Genomic DNA, 18,314 nt, shown 5'->3' with positions numbered 1-18,314 from the left:
GCCTGTTGTGTCAGCGCGGCCCGCGGGCACCAGGCGGAGCCGGCGCCCCTCACGGGGGCTCCCGGGCTGTGCTCTCGCGGTGCCGCCGGGCCGGGCCGCGGCAGGTGCCGCGCTCGGTAGAGCTCTACGCGCGGCGGGCGGGGCGCGCTGAGGTCAGTTCCGCCGCCGCGCGGGCGGGGGCCGGGCCGGGCCCGCGGCGGGGGGTCGCTCGCCCTCCCTACCGGAATGAGCGCCGCAGGGCGGGGCGGCAGCGGCCGCGCGGGACGCGGGGCGGCGCTGCGCTCCTCCTGTGTCCGGAGACAACGGCAGCGGCGGCGGCGGCGGCTGGCGGGGTCAGCGCCCAGGGACGCTGCCCTTTCTCCATCCCCCTCGTCCCGCTCCGAGCCAGGTAAGGCCCCGGGCCCGCGGCTGCCGCCGCCCTCCCTGCGCGGAGCCGCGGGGCCGGAGCGGGCGCGGCGCGCGGTGCTGCCCCCTGCGGGCCGGCGGCGGCAGTGCGCGGCGGCGGCGGCGGGCGGAGGTTGCGCTCGGGCCCGCGCAGCGCCCGCCCCGCTCCGCATCCCCCGCGGCGCCGCGCTCCTTGGGCCGCCTCGCGCCGCCCGCGGCCGGGGCAGGCCGCCCTTCCGCGGGGAGCCGGTGCGTGGGCGGGCTGGATGCCCAAGAAAAGGAGGGTTTTGGTGCTCGCTGTCTCGTGGACGCCATCAGGCCGCTTTGGACTCGTCTGGACTAAAGCTGTTGTCCAGGTTTGTCGTCTTGGTCATCCTGAAGAAAAGGAGTTCTCGGGTTAGTAAATGTATTCATGAGCTAAATAGAACGTCCTGTGTTTTGTGTGCAGATAAGGTTCTTTTGAGTGTTTGGGCATAAGATTGGCTTAATTGAATCCCATATTGAATTTTGTTGCAAGACAGTCTATCATTGAAAAGTGCTACATTGGACCCTTGAAATAATTTAGGTATATAAACCGATTTTCTTCTAAAAAATAATCCAGTGTTATCGTATATGTAGCCAAAATGTCCTGCAATGTACATTTAATTTAAAAAGTCTGCTTTATAGTTAAGAAGACTAGTGGTGCTTTACAGGATTTTTCTAGCAGTCTGTTGTGCATTGTTACTGCAGTAGGTGGTTGCAGTCAAGGCTCTTTTCTTGCACGTACAAACCGTATGTGGCTGATTTTATCAGGAATGAAATCTGTGGAAATCAATTTTAACATCTACATGAGTGCTTTGAGATGAGGGTATGGAGGGATATGTGCTTTTAATGGCACTCTTCCCCCTCTTCTCCCATTTTCTTCAGTGCCATACTTCCTTGCTGTATTTCCTACAGGCCTTAGAGCTCAAGAGTAGGGTAATGCTTTATACTAGTCAGTATGCTCTGGATATGCAGAAAGACTTTGAAAATCATTGTAAATTGTGTGAAATGATGCAATGAACAGCACAGATTTAAAAAAATGATCATACATGTAATGATAAACAACTCGACAAACGTCTCTGAGCACTCTAGAATACTGCTTTTGATACAGTAGTTATTTGGTAGTGCTCTGTTTAGCTTTTTGCAGGAAGACCACCAAGCAGTTGAATGATGTGACAGAAATGTGTCTCTTTCAGATACAAATAAAGCTAGGCCTTGTTCCTTGAGCCGCAGGGAGGCAACCTCCATTTCAGTAGAATGCTGCATGGTACATACATGTAACTGCATTCATACAATGCCAAAAATGTTAGTAGGTTGGACAAATTTTCACTTATGCATTCAAAAAATAGTGATTTCCTTTCAATCGGTGTTTTGCATGACTTTGTAAGCAATAAACATTTGAAGTGTAATTGATTTTTTCTGTAGAGTGAAAGAACTGTATATTTTTTAATAAAAATGGGCTCTAAAAACTTGGTGCATGGTCATTGCTCTTCTTAATTGTCTGCATTGTCACTCTTCATTTTGCTTTGAAAAACCTCATGTGAATTTCAGCTGAAAACCAAGAACTGTTGCGACTGTGTGATGAGCTGTTATTGTGAGACAAAATGGCTTTTTAAGAAGAAATACTTGTAGGCGAAATTTCTTTGGTGCATTTGAATTGTTTGTTTTTAATACAAAATTAATTATTTTAATTAATGCAATATGTAATACTTGAGTGAAGCACTCTGGCTCTCTCCCAGTCATTAGGCCTAAAATTAGTGACTGTTAATTGGCAGCTGTGTAGTTGGGTCAGTAGAACAGTTAACTCTCTGAACAGAGGTAGTTGATGTTAAACAGTCAGTGTATATGTGAGTGTGTGTGTATGTATATATATATATCTGTAAAATTGCAAAATACAGGCAAGGTAATTTTAAGCATGCATAGAGATTGACATTTTTCACAGTGGCTCAAATTTTATACACTGCATCCTCCTGATGCAGTGATGCACAGTGTCCTCCAATTCTGTTTAAACTTGTTTTTCTTGGGGATGGCTTTTCAGTACCAAAGCACACCCTGATTATTGGCTGCAGTCTGTGATCTTTGTGCATGAGAGGTGTGTGCTTTGCTGAAGAAGGGCTCATTTATCTGTTCACATAGGCTAAATACATCCTGCTCATCGCACCCTTTTCATTGATAGCAGCATGTAGTTTGAACTAAAGGAACCTAAAGCCTTGGAATGGACGTGTTCTTCTTTGAAATGATGAACAAATTTTTGATGTATTTGAAGTAAATAGAAATTTCCAGTCTGACCATGGCCACATCAGTGGTTTGTAAGCTACTGCAGTGCAAAAACCCTTGTACTGGTTGAATTTGGCTTAGTCAGGCTGCAGAGGATGTTTCGTCCTATTTTCCTTTGTTTCAATGCATCCTTATTTTTTAACCTTTATGTAGCTGGGATATCCAGAGTTTAGAATGCCTTTTAATTTCTGTGCATCTGTTAGTCTCTTGTGTCTTGAACAGCAAAGTTCAAGATATGATACTGTCGTGTGAAAGGTGGAAATGTTTGTTTTGTTGAATGTCTGACCTTTTAATGTCACTGAATTGCAGGTGTTCAGTAGGAGTGAATGGGAAAATTTGGTTGATCTTTCTTGTGATGTCTTTTTTCCATGTGCTTTTTTTTTTTCCTCTCCAAACTGGATTATCTTTTTTTTAATGTTTCCTAATTTGGGTACTTTGTTGTATTTCTTAATACATTTTTTTCTTTTTCTGAATTCATTCCTGTGAAGACATTAACTGGAATTGACATTGTCAGTCTTAGTGTCTCTTATTTAATTTTTCATCCATCCCATTCCCTTGTTTTCTATTGAGACTCTTTGTAGACTTCGAGGTCTTCCTCTAATGATATTTTTGGGTTGGTCTATGTGCACTGCATATGATTATAACTCAAAAATCGATTATCTTTTAATTAAATCTTCTGAAGCATGTTTCTGCCAATCCTTCAAATACCAAAACAAATCTTTAGGGGAATTCCTTCCCCCTCCCCACCTTCCCCAGTGGTATGGAGTGAATGTATGTAATGTTCACCTCCCTGTGTACATTTATGATCTTGGCTTTCTCATTTTTTTTTTTTTAATACAGGCATGAAATTACAATATAATTTTGGGCTTGTTTTATCCAAAATAAATATAAATTGGTGCTGTTTGTATCAAAACCTTTGTTATTAATAGGTTGGTGTTCAGGGTACATGGTGAAAAACTAGCTAGGAAGACAGCAGAGATGTTACTTTGCCATCAACTGGTTATTCAGTTCTTTTTTTTTTACCTTTTACTGGGTCTGGCTGGGATGGAGTTAAATTTCTTGAAAGCAGCCTGTACAGTGCTGTGGCTAAAACAGTCTTGATAACACACTGGTGTTTTGGTTGTTGCTGAACAATGTTTGCACAATGTCAAGGTTTTCTTCTCCCCCCCATTTTATTGAGTAGCCATGGGGTGGGCAAGAGATTGGGAGGGCACAAAGCTGTTCTTTGAATTGCCTTTGTTAAATTTTTCTGGCATAGTCTTGGATTGAGAAGCCCAGAACTGTTAAATTGAAGTCTTCTGAAAATGTTGGACCTTGTTTCTTGTACTTTCTTGCCCTTTAAAGGTTGTGGGTTCTTTTTCATGTTCTCCCATAAAGTGAAATCTACTGAGTTTAAAAAATACAAGAAAATTCTCTGGGTTTATACTTTGTTTTTGTGGTCAAGGATGCTGATGGCACAAATTTTCTATACCTTGCTTTCAGTTAGTTCACATGGAGGGCAGTTTCAGTATTAATGGATAGATGTTAACAGCAGAAAAAGGCAAATACTGATACAGCTTCCCCATTTCCTTTCAAATGCCATGTTACTTCTTTCTTAAAGCTGTATAGAAATGCATAAAGCATCTTTGGTCTGGATCTTGAGCTTATCAAGACCTCTTATCATCTTTCTCCTGAAACAAAACAGTGGAGGTCCTGAACATAGGCCTACCACCACACTTGTGTGTCAGCAGTTTAGTCTTAAGTCTAGAAAGTGGTACTAGCCAGGGAAGGATGTTCCATCTGAACTACCACAAACATTTTGCTTTTCAGTCTTTAGAATCAGGGTAATAGAGCACATAATGTTGTCCACGCTAGAATTGCTTGAAGAAAATTCTCCAGATCATGATACAGCAATCAGGTATACTTTCCTCCTTCCTGCAAGGCTGCCATTGATTTGTTTTTCAAATTGTGTGCATTTTCACAGCTGTCTGCATTGCAATGAGACAAGATTACTACAATTCTAGAACTACCCGCTAAGGAGTTTTAAGAGCTTGTTATGTTGTCCCTAACCAGTTTTCTAACTTACTTTTGCTGATGTTTGTGACTACATTAGAACACTTTGAAGAGCCCTGTATTTAGGGCAGTGCTGATACAGCAGTTATTGATGAAGTATAAGGAAGATCATGGAATCACTGAGTGGTTTGTGTTGGAAGAGACCTCCTGCCACGAGAAAAAATGCTTTCCACTAGACCAGATTGCTCAGGGCTCCATCCAGCCTGGTCTTGAACACTGCCAGGGATGGAGCATCTCTGCACAGCTTCTCTGCACAGCCTGTTCCAGTGCCTCACCACCCTCACAGTAATGAATTTCTTCCTAATATCAAATTTAAATCTACCTTTCTTCAACTTGAAGCCATTTCCTCTTCTCCTATCACTGCATGCTCTTGTGAAAAGTCCCTCTCCAGCCTTCTTGGAAGCTCCCTTTCAGTGCTTGAAGGTGCTATAAGGTCTCCGTGAAGCCACCTCTTTGGGCTAAACAACCCCAACTCTCTCAGCCTGTCCTTGTGGGAGAAGTGCTTCAGCTCTGTGATAAGCTTTGAATGGGTCCAGAGGAGAGACACTGAACATCTTCCTTGTGTTGGGTGCCCCAAAGCTGGATGCAGCTGCAGTTCAGATGTGGTCTCAGAGAGCAAAATGGGACAATTGCCTCCCTGAATGTGCTGGCTAGGCTGCTTTTGATGCCATAGTATAATTGCTTTCTGGGTTGTGAGCAAATAAGATGCAGGAAAACCTTCTTGGATCAGATATTTACTCCTGTCAAGTTGCTGGGGAGATCACAGAATTATTTAGGCTGGAAAAGACCTACAAGATTATCAAGTCCAATCTTTAACCCAGCACTGCCAAGCTAACCTTGAGTGCCACTTTACATGTCTTTAATATCCCCAGGCATGTTAACTCCATCCCCAGAAGGTAACTCCACCGCTTCCATAGATAACCTGTTCCAATTATTGACAACCCTTTCAATGAAAAATTTTTCTTAATATTCTATCTAAATGTGCTCTGGTGCAACTTGAGGCAATTTCCTCTCTTCCTGTCACTTTTTACCTGGGAGAAGAGGCTGACACCCACCTGGCCACAGCCTCCTTTCAGGTAGCTACAGAGAGCAGTGAGCCCCCTTTTCAATACCCCAAGCTCCCTCAGCCACCCCTTGTAAGATTTACTCTCTAGACCTTTCACCAGCTCTGTTGCCTTTCTCTGGACTTGCTCAGGCACCTCAATGTCTTTCCAGTATTGTAGTTTAATTTCTTGATTGCCATGTGATTATTGTGATGGGAAGCTGCTTTAAGTGAACTCAGCACTGTGCTTTTGGCATCCTATCAGGCCCTGATCTCTGTAGGTATACTTGGTGAGGGTCTGGACTTCAGGAGAAGAAGCCTTTTGTAGGGTGTATTGGAAAACAGAAGTAACCTCATGCAATTGAGTCTTTGTGATTGCAAGTGTGTGCAACAGTATAGCTAATGATGTTAAATAAGAAAGGTGTTGGTTGGACTTCATGTATGTCTCAAAAGCCTAATTTGATTGTTTATTTTCTAAATAATAGTAGTTTCTTAGTCTTGCCAAAAGCTTAAAGGCTGAGATCTTCTTCCTGCTAAATATAGTAGAGAGACAGAGTGCTGGAACCTGTGGGCCAAACATATTGCATGTGTTAATTTGGTGTTTTACAGTGATATTACTGATCTCCCTCTGCCTTATGTTGCATTGTTTATTTTGCTTGATTGACGTTCTGTTTTATCAGGATGAAGTGAATTATTTATATGCTTGTCCACATATATAGATGTGATTACACTGTAATATTAATAGAAGAAAAAGTGATTAATTTTGCAGCCACAGATTGTTTTGACTTCATTGCTTTGAGAACATGTGAAGCATAAATCACATCTTGTTACAAATTAGTGTTCAAGACTGTTTGTATCTGAAACATTGGCACTGATTAGAAAAGAACATCCTTCTGTATGTCGGGGAATTCCATGCTAGCTTAAAAATTCTTTTATTTAAAAACAGACTAGTAGTTCTGTGTTTCTAGTAACCATCCTAGTCACATTCTCTTTCCCTGCAATTCACATAAAAATGGAAGTTGCATGTTTCTTGATATCTTGTCCTGAGTTGAGGGCTATATATGAACTGAAATCATACTCTGCTGCTCAGTTCTGTTATCAGGTATCTTGTTTGGCTTATAAATATGTTTCTTAAGTGTAAGATTTTTCATGACATGGGAGAGATACCATAAACTCTTCAGGTTTTGATAGCAGGTAATTACACAAATTTGGGAATGTTTTGAATGAGAGCAAATGTTAAAGGATTATTTGATTTGGTATGTTTTAGAGTTATTGGTTGTATATACAGAATATAATCAGTGGTATATTGAGAGTAAACTTGCACTCTGTAATTCAATTGTCGTCCACTAATAGTTCAATTATTAGTTCATTGTATTTCAGTGATCATTGAATCTTAATTGACTTAATGTTCTGCTTTTTATTCTTTAGTGCTGCAAGCTGATCGACTAAGAACATGGAATATAATATGGATGCAGTTGCTTGAACATCATTTCTTCCAAAGCTTGTATTCTGCAGATTAGTAGCCTGAATCATTGATTGATAAGAAATTATACACAGGACTAATACCAAGGAAACATTCAGTCTGTTGATGTTGTGTTTAAAGAAAATGATGCAGAGTTGCTTCATCTGAAATGCAGTTGAAAAAAATGAGGGAAATTTTACCAAGATTGTACTCTGGCCAAATTAATGATAAAAATAATTCTTTAACTACATCCCCAAAGCAATCTGATGATAAAATAAATCTATCAAAAGGGGCAGATGACCAGAACTGCTGTTACCAAGGAACTGAGGCTGAGACCAGTAAGTTGTCACTGATAAGCTGTATAAAGTGCAGAAATGTTCAGAAAATTTCAATGCAAGATATGGAGAAGCATAAGAAGCTTGAGTGGACTGAAGACAGAAATTTCATCTGCAAGAAGTGCAGTCATATTGAACCACCAGCTTTCGATTTTGTTCCTGAAGGTGCCAATGCTGCATACTATGAAAAACGTGAAAGAAAAACCCCAAGTAAAACCCAGAAAACGTTTAAAGTAAAAAATTTTCTGCCAGGCAAATACTACTGTGATAAATGCAGATTTTCAACAAAGGATCCTTTACAGTATAAAAAGCACGTAGGGCAACATGAAGAAATTAAATTTCTTTGTTCCCACTGTAGTTATGTATCCTACACCAAAGGAGAATTCCAGAGACATTTGGTGAAGCACACTGGAACCTTTCCATATCAGTGTGAGTACTGTGAATATGGTGCTGTTAGACATGACTATATAGTTAAACACACGAGAAGAGTACATGAAACACCCAGAAAACGCCTGTCAAGTGCTCTCATGAACCACAAGCAAAAGAAGCAGAGTCAAAGCACTTTATGTAAAAAGCAGAAATACAATGAAATTCCTTTCCAAAATGAACTTTCAAATTTGTCTTCAGATATGGTTTGTGAGATTCCAAGTAAAGCAACTAAAACACTCTGCTCATCTCAAAATGTAGAATGTAGCATAAACACATCATCCATCCAGGATGAGACAATATTGGAGCCATCTGAACTGAGTGTATGTGAGAATCAAAGTGTGGAGGTTGAGGTTTATTCTCCAAAAACAGAGCCTTTACAACCTGGGATGCCTTTAACAGTAATTGCACCATCTGAACTTGTAGTTCCTTCCAACTGTTTAGCTCAGATAGTAGAGCTGAAAATAGTGAATGGAGCACAACAGCTGGTTCTTAAACTAATTCCTATGAAAGAAGCAACTTACAAATCTGTGAACTGTGCAGAAGAGGAACTTGAGAATCAAAGTATAGAACGATCTGAAGAAGTAAAGAAAACATCTTCTGTCTGTCAAAATGAGTTACTAACTATGGAAGTGAATGTAAACAAATTATCCAGTGTTAGTAACCAGCTTAATTTGGATAGTACACATGACAAGAATTCTGAATGTTTTTGTTCTTCTGATTCTCAGCTCTCAGGCTATAGCTCCATATCTGTACAGAGGGAAGATACATCAAAATTATGCTTTCATTTGGTGAAAGGTATTGATGTCCATTCAGGTGTTACAGAACTTTGTTCTCAGTCTCTGGTGAAGAACAATGCTGAAAAAAAAAGTGATCTTAAATCCTCAAGGGGGAAAGTAGATGGAAAAAATAACTTGCATAACGATCTGTACTGTTATGAAGAAGGCAAAGATACATACAGTCCAAAATACGCTTCCGTTTCTGAAGGTAAAAATTCCAAGATTGCTTCAGTAGAAGCTGCTCAGGCGGGCAAAAATTTTTCTGCTGTCCATAAAGAAAAGGATACATTGTCTGTGAAGAGGGTTGACAAAGAACATAGGAATCTACCAGTCAGCTCTACTGAAGCACATATAGCTGGAAAGGGTTTTGATAAAAAATTTATTGCATCCTCTGAAGGAGGAAAAAACTTCCACATTACTAAAACTGCAGCTTTTGAGGATATAACATGTGGCTTGAGTAAAGTAAAGAGAACTGAAACCATAAGCCAAAAGAGTAGTCATCTTCTGGAATCACTTGAACTACAGAAGATGGAAAATAAAGGCAGTCCTTTTGAAGGACCTGTTATTTCATCTGTATTTTCTCTTAGCTCTGGGACTGAAAATGTTCCAGAGGATGTCAGATGGGATGACACAATACGCAGGAAGAAATCAGCAACATTGCTGTGTAGAAAGATTGCTCAGCTCATGTCTGCTGCTGAACCTAACATGAAATCCGCGCCCTTGAGATGTCAGGCTTCTAGTAAAAAGTTACTTTTGCCTCAAGAAAGTTCAGGAAGCTGTGAGGGAGCTGTTTGTGCCACTGAAGTGGAACAGCCTGCAACTTTGTCTGAAGCACATGGTGGAAGAAGTGTGATGAGTGAAGAACACAGTGAAGATCAGCTCTTTACATTTGCAAGAACTTCTAAAAACAGGGTAACTAAAAATTCCCATGTTGCTACCCCGGTGTTCATCCCCAAAGGGACAATGCTGAGAGTGCTGAATGCTACCAGCAGTCAAAGCTCATGTGGAATAGAAAACAGGGGTGAAACATCAGCTCCTGTGCATCACAATGAAATGTTCCTGCCTCGCCCAGTCCCCATCAGTGTTTCTGAGGCACTCAGCAGTAATTTCCCATGTTTGCCTAATCAGAGTGAACCAAGTGCTGAGTCCCAAACTATATCACTCAGGCAAAGACCAAAGCGAGAGGCAAGTGCTAAAAATAACAGCAAGCAAACTAGTGTAGCATTTCAGAAAAGCAGTGATGTGAGCAAGCAAAGCAAGCCCTATTCAAAAAGTCCCAAAAATAAGGCAAGACAAACGAGATTCAGAGAACTTCCTAAGAGGAAAACAAGAGCTCAGTCAGAAACCACTTCAAGTTCTGATATGTCATACCTGTTGACAGCAAGGCGTCTTCGACTTCTTCCTCTGAAAACGAATCAGTTGATAAAATGCCCTCGTCGTAATCAGCCAGTTGTGGTACTAAACCATCCTGATGTTGATTCACCAGAGATAATTAATGTCATGAAGACTATCAACAAGTATAAAGGTCAAGTCCTGAAAGTAGTTCTGTCAGAAAGGACAAGTAGTTGTCTTGGTGTCAAACGTTATCGAAAGCGTCTTACTCTTCAGAATGGTGAGACAGGAAACCAAGCAAAAAAGCGGAGTATGCTAAAAATGAAGCTAAAAAAGACCCACAAAAACAACTATCAAGTGGTGGAAACTTCACCAGCTGAAGCACTTAGGTGTCTCTTTAAGTGTTGGTTTTGTGGGAGAGTATATATGGACCAAGAAGAATGGATAAGTCATGGACAGAGACACTTAATAGAGGCAACCAAGGGCTGGGATGTTCTTTCTCTTCAAGCAAGAAAACGTTAAGTGAGAGCCTAGGGGAGGTTTCCCCTCTTGCTTTTAATGAGTGACACTAACTTGCCTAAAATGGAGGAAATAACTGCTTTATTTTGCCAAAAGTCCTTTGCTGTTAGCAAAGTGAAGAAGAGAGTAGAGGTACCGAGAGATAGAGAAGCTAATAGTGAGGATTAAGCACCACTTTGCACTCTTGTGATTGAAATTTGTATTGGAGACCAGCTTCATCTGTTCCATAGGAAAAATTTGAAGAAGATTTGCTATGCAAACATCTTTGTAGTTACCTTAGGATACTATGCTGTACGTGGTTTGTGCTAGGTCTGTATGGATTAAAATCTTAGATGATGGGATCTTTGTAAATTTAACAGGATTAGTTTGCTTTATTACAGCATGGTGTTTCAAAGATCGAGCACATCTGTATGGAAATGCACTTTTGGTCCTCCATGGACAGCAAGTGTAAGTCATAGGTTTTAGTGGCAAATTAAGCATTACACATAAAAAGTAAAATTTAAATGCAAGCGCTGTGTTTCAGTGGAATAAAAACACTTCTGCTGACTTCAGAGGAGGTACAAGGGTGTAAATGAAAAAATCTATGGAATCAGTTACTCCTTCTAGGTCAGATAGCACAAAAAATTTACTTTTGTTTAGTACTGAGTCTTTACCTAGACTGTGTTGTGTAGATGAGAGGGAGCAGAACACCGGGAGGATTCTGTGCCATCAAGCCAGAGATACCTTCAGGCTTGGGCTGATAGTGAAAAGCATTTCTCTAAATGGCCTCAAGGCTGTTCTAAAATAGTATTAGCCAGACATAAACTCTGTACCACCTTGTGTGTGATAGAAGCATTTACAGACTCAGTATTTGGTTAGAACTCTAGTTGGTGAGCTGATTTACTAGGGAGCTTGTTGAAGACTTTTCAAACTGAAAAGCCACGTTGCACAGCTTTTACATGACAGTGTTGAACCAGATTTTCAGTGCAATCTTTCATCGTATTTAAGAATTTAGATGTTGTTACAATTTATTTTTTGTAGGCCTCAAATTCATACAAGCATGTGCCTAGTTACAGATTATGTCTGATGTGTACTGACTTCAGTGCAGTGTAAAACATTGCTCAATTGCTTAAACACTTCTCTAAATCAGGGCCAAATGACAGCTTTTTAGTAAAAAAGAGGGATGGATGACACTGAAGTTACTGTTTCTGTATGTGAGCTGTGGATGTTTCTCTTCATCTTGTCAATTTTAAATCATTTTGGAATCATATAGAATGAAGTATATTGAAGCACATACTTATGATTAAAATAATGTGTTACAGTTTTAAAAATATGAAAATCAATACTGACTCTAATGCTGGATGTGTGTTCTATGTTTGAACTGGGACTTCTCTGGTAAACTGGTAGTCCCTAAATCCTTTCACTGATGGTGCATTTTTGTAAACAGTTTAGCTGGGAATATTTTTTTATATACTCCAGCAGATTATACATTGTTTTGATAAAATATTTATCATATCTACATTAGAATGTAAATATTTTAAAACTACATCTGACTGAGGTTTACTTTCAAAACCACTTATTGCTTTCCCATAATTTTGCAATACAGTGTTAAAATCCTTCCGATAGCTGGTGCTTTAAGTCAGATCTTTTCATCGTGTACACATGGAAAATTTTTGTATCATTTGTATCAGACTAAACTATTCCACAGAACAAACTTTGTTTTTCCTGTTTCGTCAGTAATAAGGAAATGACAGTTCTCATTTTGTATTCAAATGGAATTATATTTTTTTAGATGGGTACACTTGAGGGTTTTTTTCCCCCACTTCATACGCTTTGATGCCAAACCTAACAGTGCTATTTGCACTTTCAATGGTGAAAATAGTTGTGATTTTAAAATTATAGCATAACATATAAAATGAATACTGAAATGGTTAACACAAAAAACCCCATGGTTAGCATTCCTCTTTTGTTTTAATTCCTTCAATACAGGTTACTGGTTGAATTAACTTTGTTTCTGTAGAAGCTACCAAATAAATAGTTTTGAATTTGCTTTGTAAGAGTTGTCACTGGCAAAATCAGAACATTGCTCATGAAAGCTGTACTGGGGGAAATGGAGAAAGTGTTGCTGCTCAGCTTTGTGGATTCTGGGTGGTTTAAGTACACTAGTAATGCTTGTCTTCTGTAAGCAAGTTTACTTTAGTAGACATCTGCAAAGCTCTGTATGTCACTGCCATAATCTGTTATCTAAATTGTTAAACCTTGGGGTTTTTATGGTTTTTTATGTAGATTTTTTTTTTGTTTCAACATGAAAACCTTTTGTAAGTTAAATTGTATTGTGGTTATGAAATTCTTAAAGCAGATTATGTCATGCTTTTTGTTATGAACTCTGCTAAACTCCATTTTAGCAGCTTCTGTTTTTTTACTTTTATTAGATAAAAATATGTCAGGAAAATTTCCTTCAAGTTTAACAGTGTCATCAGTTTGAGAGAAATAATTTACAGTGGATGTTTTCTTCCCTTTTGACTCAGCAATGAGAAATAAAATGATTCAAAGAAAATAATAATCAACTGCTGAATTTTTTTAGAGCTAGTTTGTACCACTACATATTATGTCATAAATTGGGTTGGAATGTTGTGGTTTTGGGCTTGAGTGGTTTTGTTCTTCTTGTTCCTATTCTAAAAGGATAGAGTGACTGAGGTTCTAAAGTAACTAGGTTATTGTAATATACCTTTTTTGGTATATTACAATAACCTAGTCAGACTTCTAGTGTGGTTAGGCAGGTTATCAGTGCTGTACAGAAAAATCCCTTCGTGTACATATGGAACTGTAGTTAGCCTTCATATACATACAGAATTTAGGTAGGCTTCCAAAACCCAAAATTGTATGAATAAATATTTCTGTATTTTTTTCTGGAAAAATAATCACATTCTCATGTTCTTTGCTCATACATACTAAAACATGTTTTCTTGCTGGGTTTGAAGTACATCTACTCTTTCTACTTAAGATTTTTATCTCTACATTTGCATATGGTATGAATTCAAAGTGACTGTTTGCATAATGGTCCTACCATGTAAGTGTTTGAAGGCTCAGGTATGGCATACAAGTATCTGCTACTTAAGTTGGAGAGTAAGTACTCATTGAATAATAGAATTTACATAATTACAGCTAGCTTTAAAATCTCCAGTGCCTGTAAGCATCAACTGACACTAACTTCAGTGGCAGCTGAGCACAGCTTGTTGTTGAGCAAACATATGCACACCACATGAAATTGTTAGACAGTGAGAACTGTGACACACAGTGTTTCATGTGTATTTTTAAAAGCAAGAAGATTTATTTAATGACTGTGGTATACTTTATTAGGTTTTGCTACTTAGCAGAGTTTAAATGACATTTAGGTAAGCAGGGGCAAGTTTGATTTTCATCTGAAAATAAGAAGATACAGTGCAAGATAAGCAAATTGCTCAGTCATTGTCAAGATATCAGGAGTCGGTCTCAACGCCTTCCTGTGAATTAATATGTCGACATATTCTTTACTTGTACCCTCAAAGTGAAAGTGCAACAAACAAAAAATGGAGTAGATCTGTAGAATGCTTCATTATATTATGGGGAGCTCCTTGCTCAAGAGGCGAATCTGATTTCTGAGACATTTCAAGAAGTGTTCTATTTATATCTGTACAGATGAATCAGCGACAATGAGGCAGCAAAGATCAGCCTGCCTTGAATGGATGTGTGAGGTAGCATTGTCCATATCAGCATGCCTTGAATGGATGTGTGAGGTAGCATTGTTCTCTGTGGTTTCCTGACTGATCCTTTCCGTCAATGAGCGTTATGGGAACAGATCTGTAGAAGTCAATGATCTCTTCCACGGAATTAAATTTCTGTGGGGGGAAAGATAGTAATCAGTGACTGAGATTGAAGTTGCTAGATGGTTTAATCTATAACAGTAAAAGACTTGCAAATGATAGTATTAAAATAGGTAACATTTTGCATGGAATTATGATTAGATGAAAGCAATTCTAAAAGGAAAAGCACCATATTTTGATCCTCATATTTCTTTTTTGTGTCTCTGTCATATGCAGGACAAAGCAACTAGCTCCTTAGGGAAAGGAAGCATTTCTAAGCCCTGGTAGTGCAGTATCACATATAAAAGGTTATGATGCCAGATGTGAGAATAGATATTGAAATGATGAAGCAACTATAAATTGTTACTAGTTTTTTTTTCCTGCCCAATTACACTTAATTAGCGGTACATGATATTTTACACTGCAAGCTTCAATGTACCTTATTAAATTACACTTTGTTTTCCCATTCAGTTTATTGAGACAGTTGCTATAGAATCCCTTTGAAGTATGGAACAAGAAGCATCATGTTCTCTCATGCTCAAGTAATGACATTCTCCAGGCAACTCCTCAAGTGATAAAGGTCTGGTTCAAGGTTGCTGACCTGATCAAACAGCAAGAGAAAACTACACAAGGTGTTTATTCTCATCTGCCCTAGTGGAAGAATCCCATTCCAATGATTAGCAGTCCTTCAGTTTAAGAGTTCTGTTCCCTGTGTGTACCTTCTAAGCTCTCATCACACCACAAAGCTCTCATCATATCAGTGTTTTCCTCTGGAGCTAGCCTTTGTATTACTCATTGTATTGAACCACCAGAACTGCACACAGTAATGAAAGCTTACTTTGACCATTAGTACTTATCACCTATTTATATAACATTTGCTGTAAGCATGGCTCTTCATTCTACACTTGGTGGTGTCTCATGGTAGTGTCTATCACCCCCACCTGATTGACACCTAGTTTATAACGACAGAATCTGATTAAGGATGTGATTTGGGCAAACTGTTCCTGTATTAAGATGAAAATTGTTTGATCTCAAAGCTAGTATGGTAATTTTTTCAAGTTTTGTTTTGATAATTTTTACACGTATGCATTTGTTTTGTCTTTGCTTATGTTCAAAGTCACTGTTGCTACTGAAAACTGAGGCAAAACTGTGGTCTGTATTTCATGCCTTATGAAAGTACTCATTACTTTTTTTATTCTAAATTAACACTTCCAGCGCCTGTTCTTTTCCTGTGTTTGAATGTTTTCTGGTTGGGAAGTCAGAAAGTCTACAATGATTGTTCATCTGCTTTGGAAATGTAATTAGGCTTCACTAGGTTAATGCCACATTGTTCATTTTTCTAGCTCTTTGGTAATGGGTGAAAAATGTCTCAGAATTTGATGTTCTCTGCTCTTTTAATGGAACTCCACATTTTCTTAGGTGTAAAGACACCTAGAGACATAAAGATGAAGAAAATTCAGTATTTGATTGGTTTCCCTTTGCTGTGTGAAGAGATTCAGCCCATCTCTGCTGCTGTAGGAATTTCCCATCTGCAGGTCTCCAGTTCTGGGGAGATGGGAGTAGGGTCTCAAGGGTTGCTTGTGAAAGGTGTAGCTCTCAATTGTGTTGGAGGGGTGGTGTAACTCTGGGCTATGTTGCACATCCTGAAGGAGACCTTTCATCCCTGAGTTGTCATTTAAGCTGTGGACAAGATGCTTATCTTGTAAACCTCACTGAGCTGAAGGTCCTGGCTGTTTGTTGTGCCACTTTTCCTGCAGTAACTGTTGACATGACACTGTCACTGGGAGGCAATGTGGGAATGCTCCCTGATCTGCTGGGATGGGCCAGGCCAGTTTGGTGGCTGCTGAAGGTGGGTGCAGCTAATCCTTTTGGCTCACATGGAAATTAATTGAGTGAAGTTATGTGACTGTTATGACTTACAGTTTGAAGATGAAAGGTCACTGCAAATGCAGTGGTGAGGATGGAGAAAGTATCTGTGGCTGGAACAGGGAGATCCAGAGATACACATCAGGCTCTGCTCTGATCTTCTGTGTAAAGCAGGCACCAAGATAAAGAGAAGCCTACTTCTGTCTTTCATTTTTACACATTTTTCACTGCTCTGGGATTTGAGACTGATACTGCAGAGATGCTAAAACCATGTATTTTACATGTGGCAGATCTAGTTTTGAAAAGGAGATAAGAAAAATATGTAAACTCTGTGTCATGATCAGCTTTAAATATGAGCAAGGTTTGTATTTCATCATTTTCAAAAGAACTATGCAGATGAAAAAAGCCAGTGTTACAAGGATCTCTGGGTCTTTAATAGTGACATTGTCTGGAATAGAGGAAAGCAACAGCCAAGTAAAGGGTGCTCAGTTTTGAATATAAGTTCCTAAATTCCATGTATGTGTCATTTGGGGATCTGAACTTTATAGCTTTATGTAATTTGGCCTTTAGAAAGCTCAATATGGTATATTAAATATGTAGGTGTGAACATCTGTGGCTAAATAGCTAGCAAAAATGTAGCTCCACTAAGAGAGTAAATTATTTTCTTTTTTTTATCCTTCAATTTTTTATATTTGAGTTTGATACTAATTTGGCTGCATGGAACTTCAGTTACTTTTACCATAAAAATCTGATGATCAATCCCTTTTTTCCTCCTTACGACCTTACAGGGCTACATGGGAACTAATAATAAAAGCACTCATGAGAGTTAAATGAAATACATTTTGAAAAATAACTGTTAATTTAAAATCTTATTTGGTGATACAATATGTTAACAACTTGTAGGCTGTATAGTAAAAATCGGAAGTTGCAATAAGATACAGAAACTTTGAATAATTATATTTATGTGTGAGGAAAAATGTGTTTTTAATGGATGAAAATAGATTAATTCAAAAGTGAAAACACACTGCAAGACCAAATCTCTGAATATAATCACCAACTGTGGAAAAATGTAATAGGTCTGCACATGTTGGTTGGTGTTTAGTTTTCTTTCTCATTGGCTTGAAGAGGGAATATTCAGCTAATCTAGATGAAGCAGCAAGGTCTGGCTGCACTGCAAAATGTGGTGTAACAAAGGGTATGCCTGCAGAGGGGCTAAGCAGAATGCTCTGGAAAGCTTTTTAATGGGTACTAAAAATTATAGACAGCAATTTTCTGTAATTCACAGCCTTACAAAGTGTTGTCACTTTCTTTGGAAAAAACCCCTTAGATAAGCTGCAAAAATTGAGGTGAGAATTTTCAAGAAAGAGCCCTTTTGAAGAACCCTATGAGAATGCCTGAGATGGAAGAAGCTCTTCTGAGCAATGTTGGTGCCACTGGTTGTTCATTACTGCATATGTGCTTTGTGCCCTGTTCTATTTTCATGTCTACTGCTGAGAATAATGCATAGGAGTGGAAGATTGCCATGTTTGTGATTCCCTGGTGCAACACTTAGTTGACCAGCAAAGCAGTTCTGATTTTTTCTGTTGTGCTTGATCCAGGGGAAGATTTGAGTTAAAGAGAAAGAATCCTCCAAGAAGAAGGCATAAGGTAGGCAGTCATGATTACAGATTTGGCCTGGTAGAGCCAAGTCTTGGATGTTCTTTGTGCTGTTAACTGGATGCTTGGAATTCTTATTTTGGAGCTGTACTTTGCAATTTGACTAGTCAGTCCAGACCCACTGTTTAAGATATGTACTGTCTGTGCAGAAGTTGGAACAAACAACAAAGTCATATATTTTGGTATTTCCTGAGATGGGAGGGATTGTGTTCTCCTTCCTTTTAGTTCAGTAAAAATTGTTCATGTACTGTTCAAGTAATTTTCCAGTTACCTTAATCGTTAAAACTGTTAACCTAATGAAAATTTAGTTCTGGATCTTTGTTCTCTACTGAGAATACACAT

At 39.2% G+C, this 18,314-nt stretch overlaps 2 protein-coding genes across 3 annotated transcripts in view; one reads left to right on the top strand and one right to left on the bottom strand.

Annotated features, from left to right (window-relative positions):
• Positions 1-318: 318 nt before the first annotated feature.
• Positions 319-13,435, top strand: ZNF518B (zinc finger protein 518B). Of its 2 annotated transcripts, none has more exons than XM_054295710.1 (2): positions 319-388; positions 7,205-13,435. In XM_054295710.1, exon 2 carries the CDS (start codon positions 7,408-7,410, stop codon positions 10,630-10,632), a length of 3,225 nt encoding a protein of 1,074 aa, XP_054151685.1. In that variant the 5' UTR covers positions 319-388; positions 7,205-7,407; the 3' UTR covers positions 10,633-13,435. The 2 variants fall into 2 exon arrangements, with proteins under 2 accessions (XP_054151685.1, XP_054151684.1); XM_054295709.1 differs by lacking the exon at positions 319-388 and adding an exon at positions 639-780.
• A 922-nt stretch (positions 13,436-14,357) lies between these two features.
• CLNK (cytokine dependent hematopoietic cell linker) overlaps positions 14,358-18,314 on the bottom strand; it is a 28,856-nt gene continuing 24,899 nt past the window's right edge. The window contains exon 16 of the mRNA XM_054290964.1: positions 14,358-14,486. Coding sequence (XP_054146939.1) covers positions 14,358-14,486 — 129 coding nt within the window. The remainder of the gene's footprint in view (positions 14,487-18,314) is intronic.

The sequence above is a fragment of the Melozone crissalis genome, unplaced genomic scaffold (assembly GCF_028551555.1).
Source record: "Melozone crissalis strain CALT ecotype California unplaced genomic scaffold, PUWL_Pcris_2 ptg000006l_1, whole genome shotgun sequence".
Taxonomy (NCBI): domain Eukaryota; kingdom Metazoa; phylum Chordata; class Aves; order Passeriformes; family Passerellidae; genus Melozone; species Melozone crissalis.
This window is presented reverse-complemented; position numbering and strand designations above follow the sequence as displayed.

Excerpts from the sequence above, each read along its gene's own strand:
- ZNF518B (XM_054295710.1), top strand. The coding sequence starts at position 7,408 with ATGCAGTTGAAAAAAATGAGGGAAATTTTACCAAGATTGTACTCTGGC.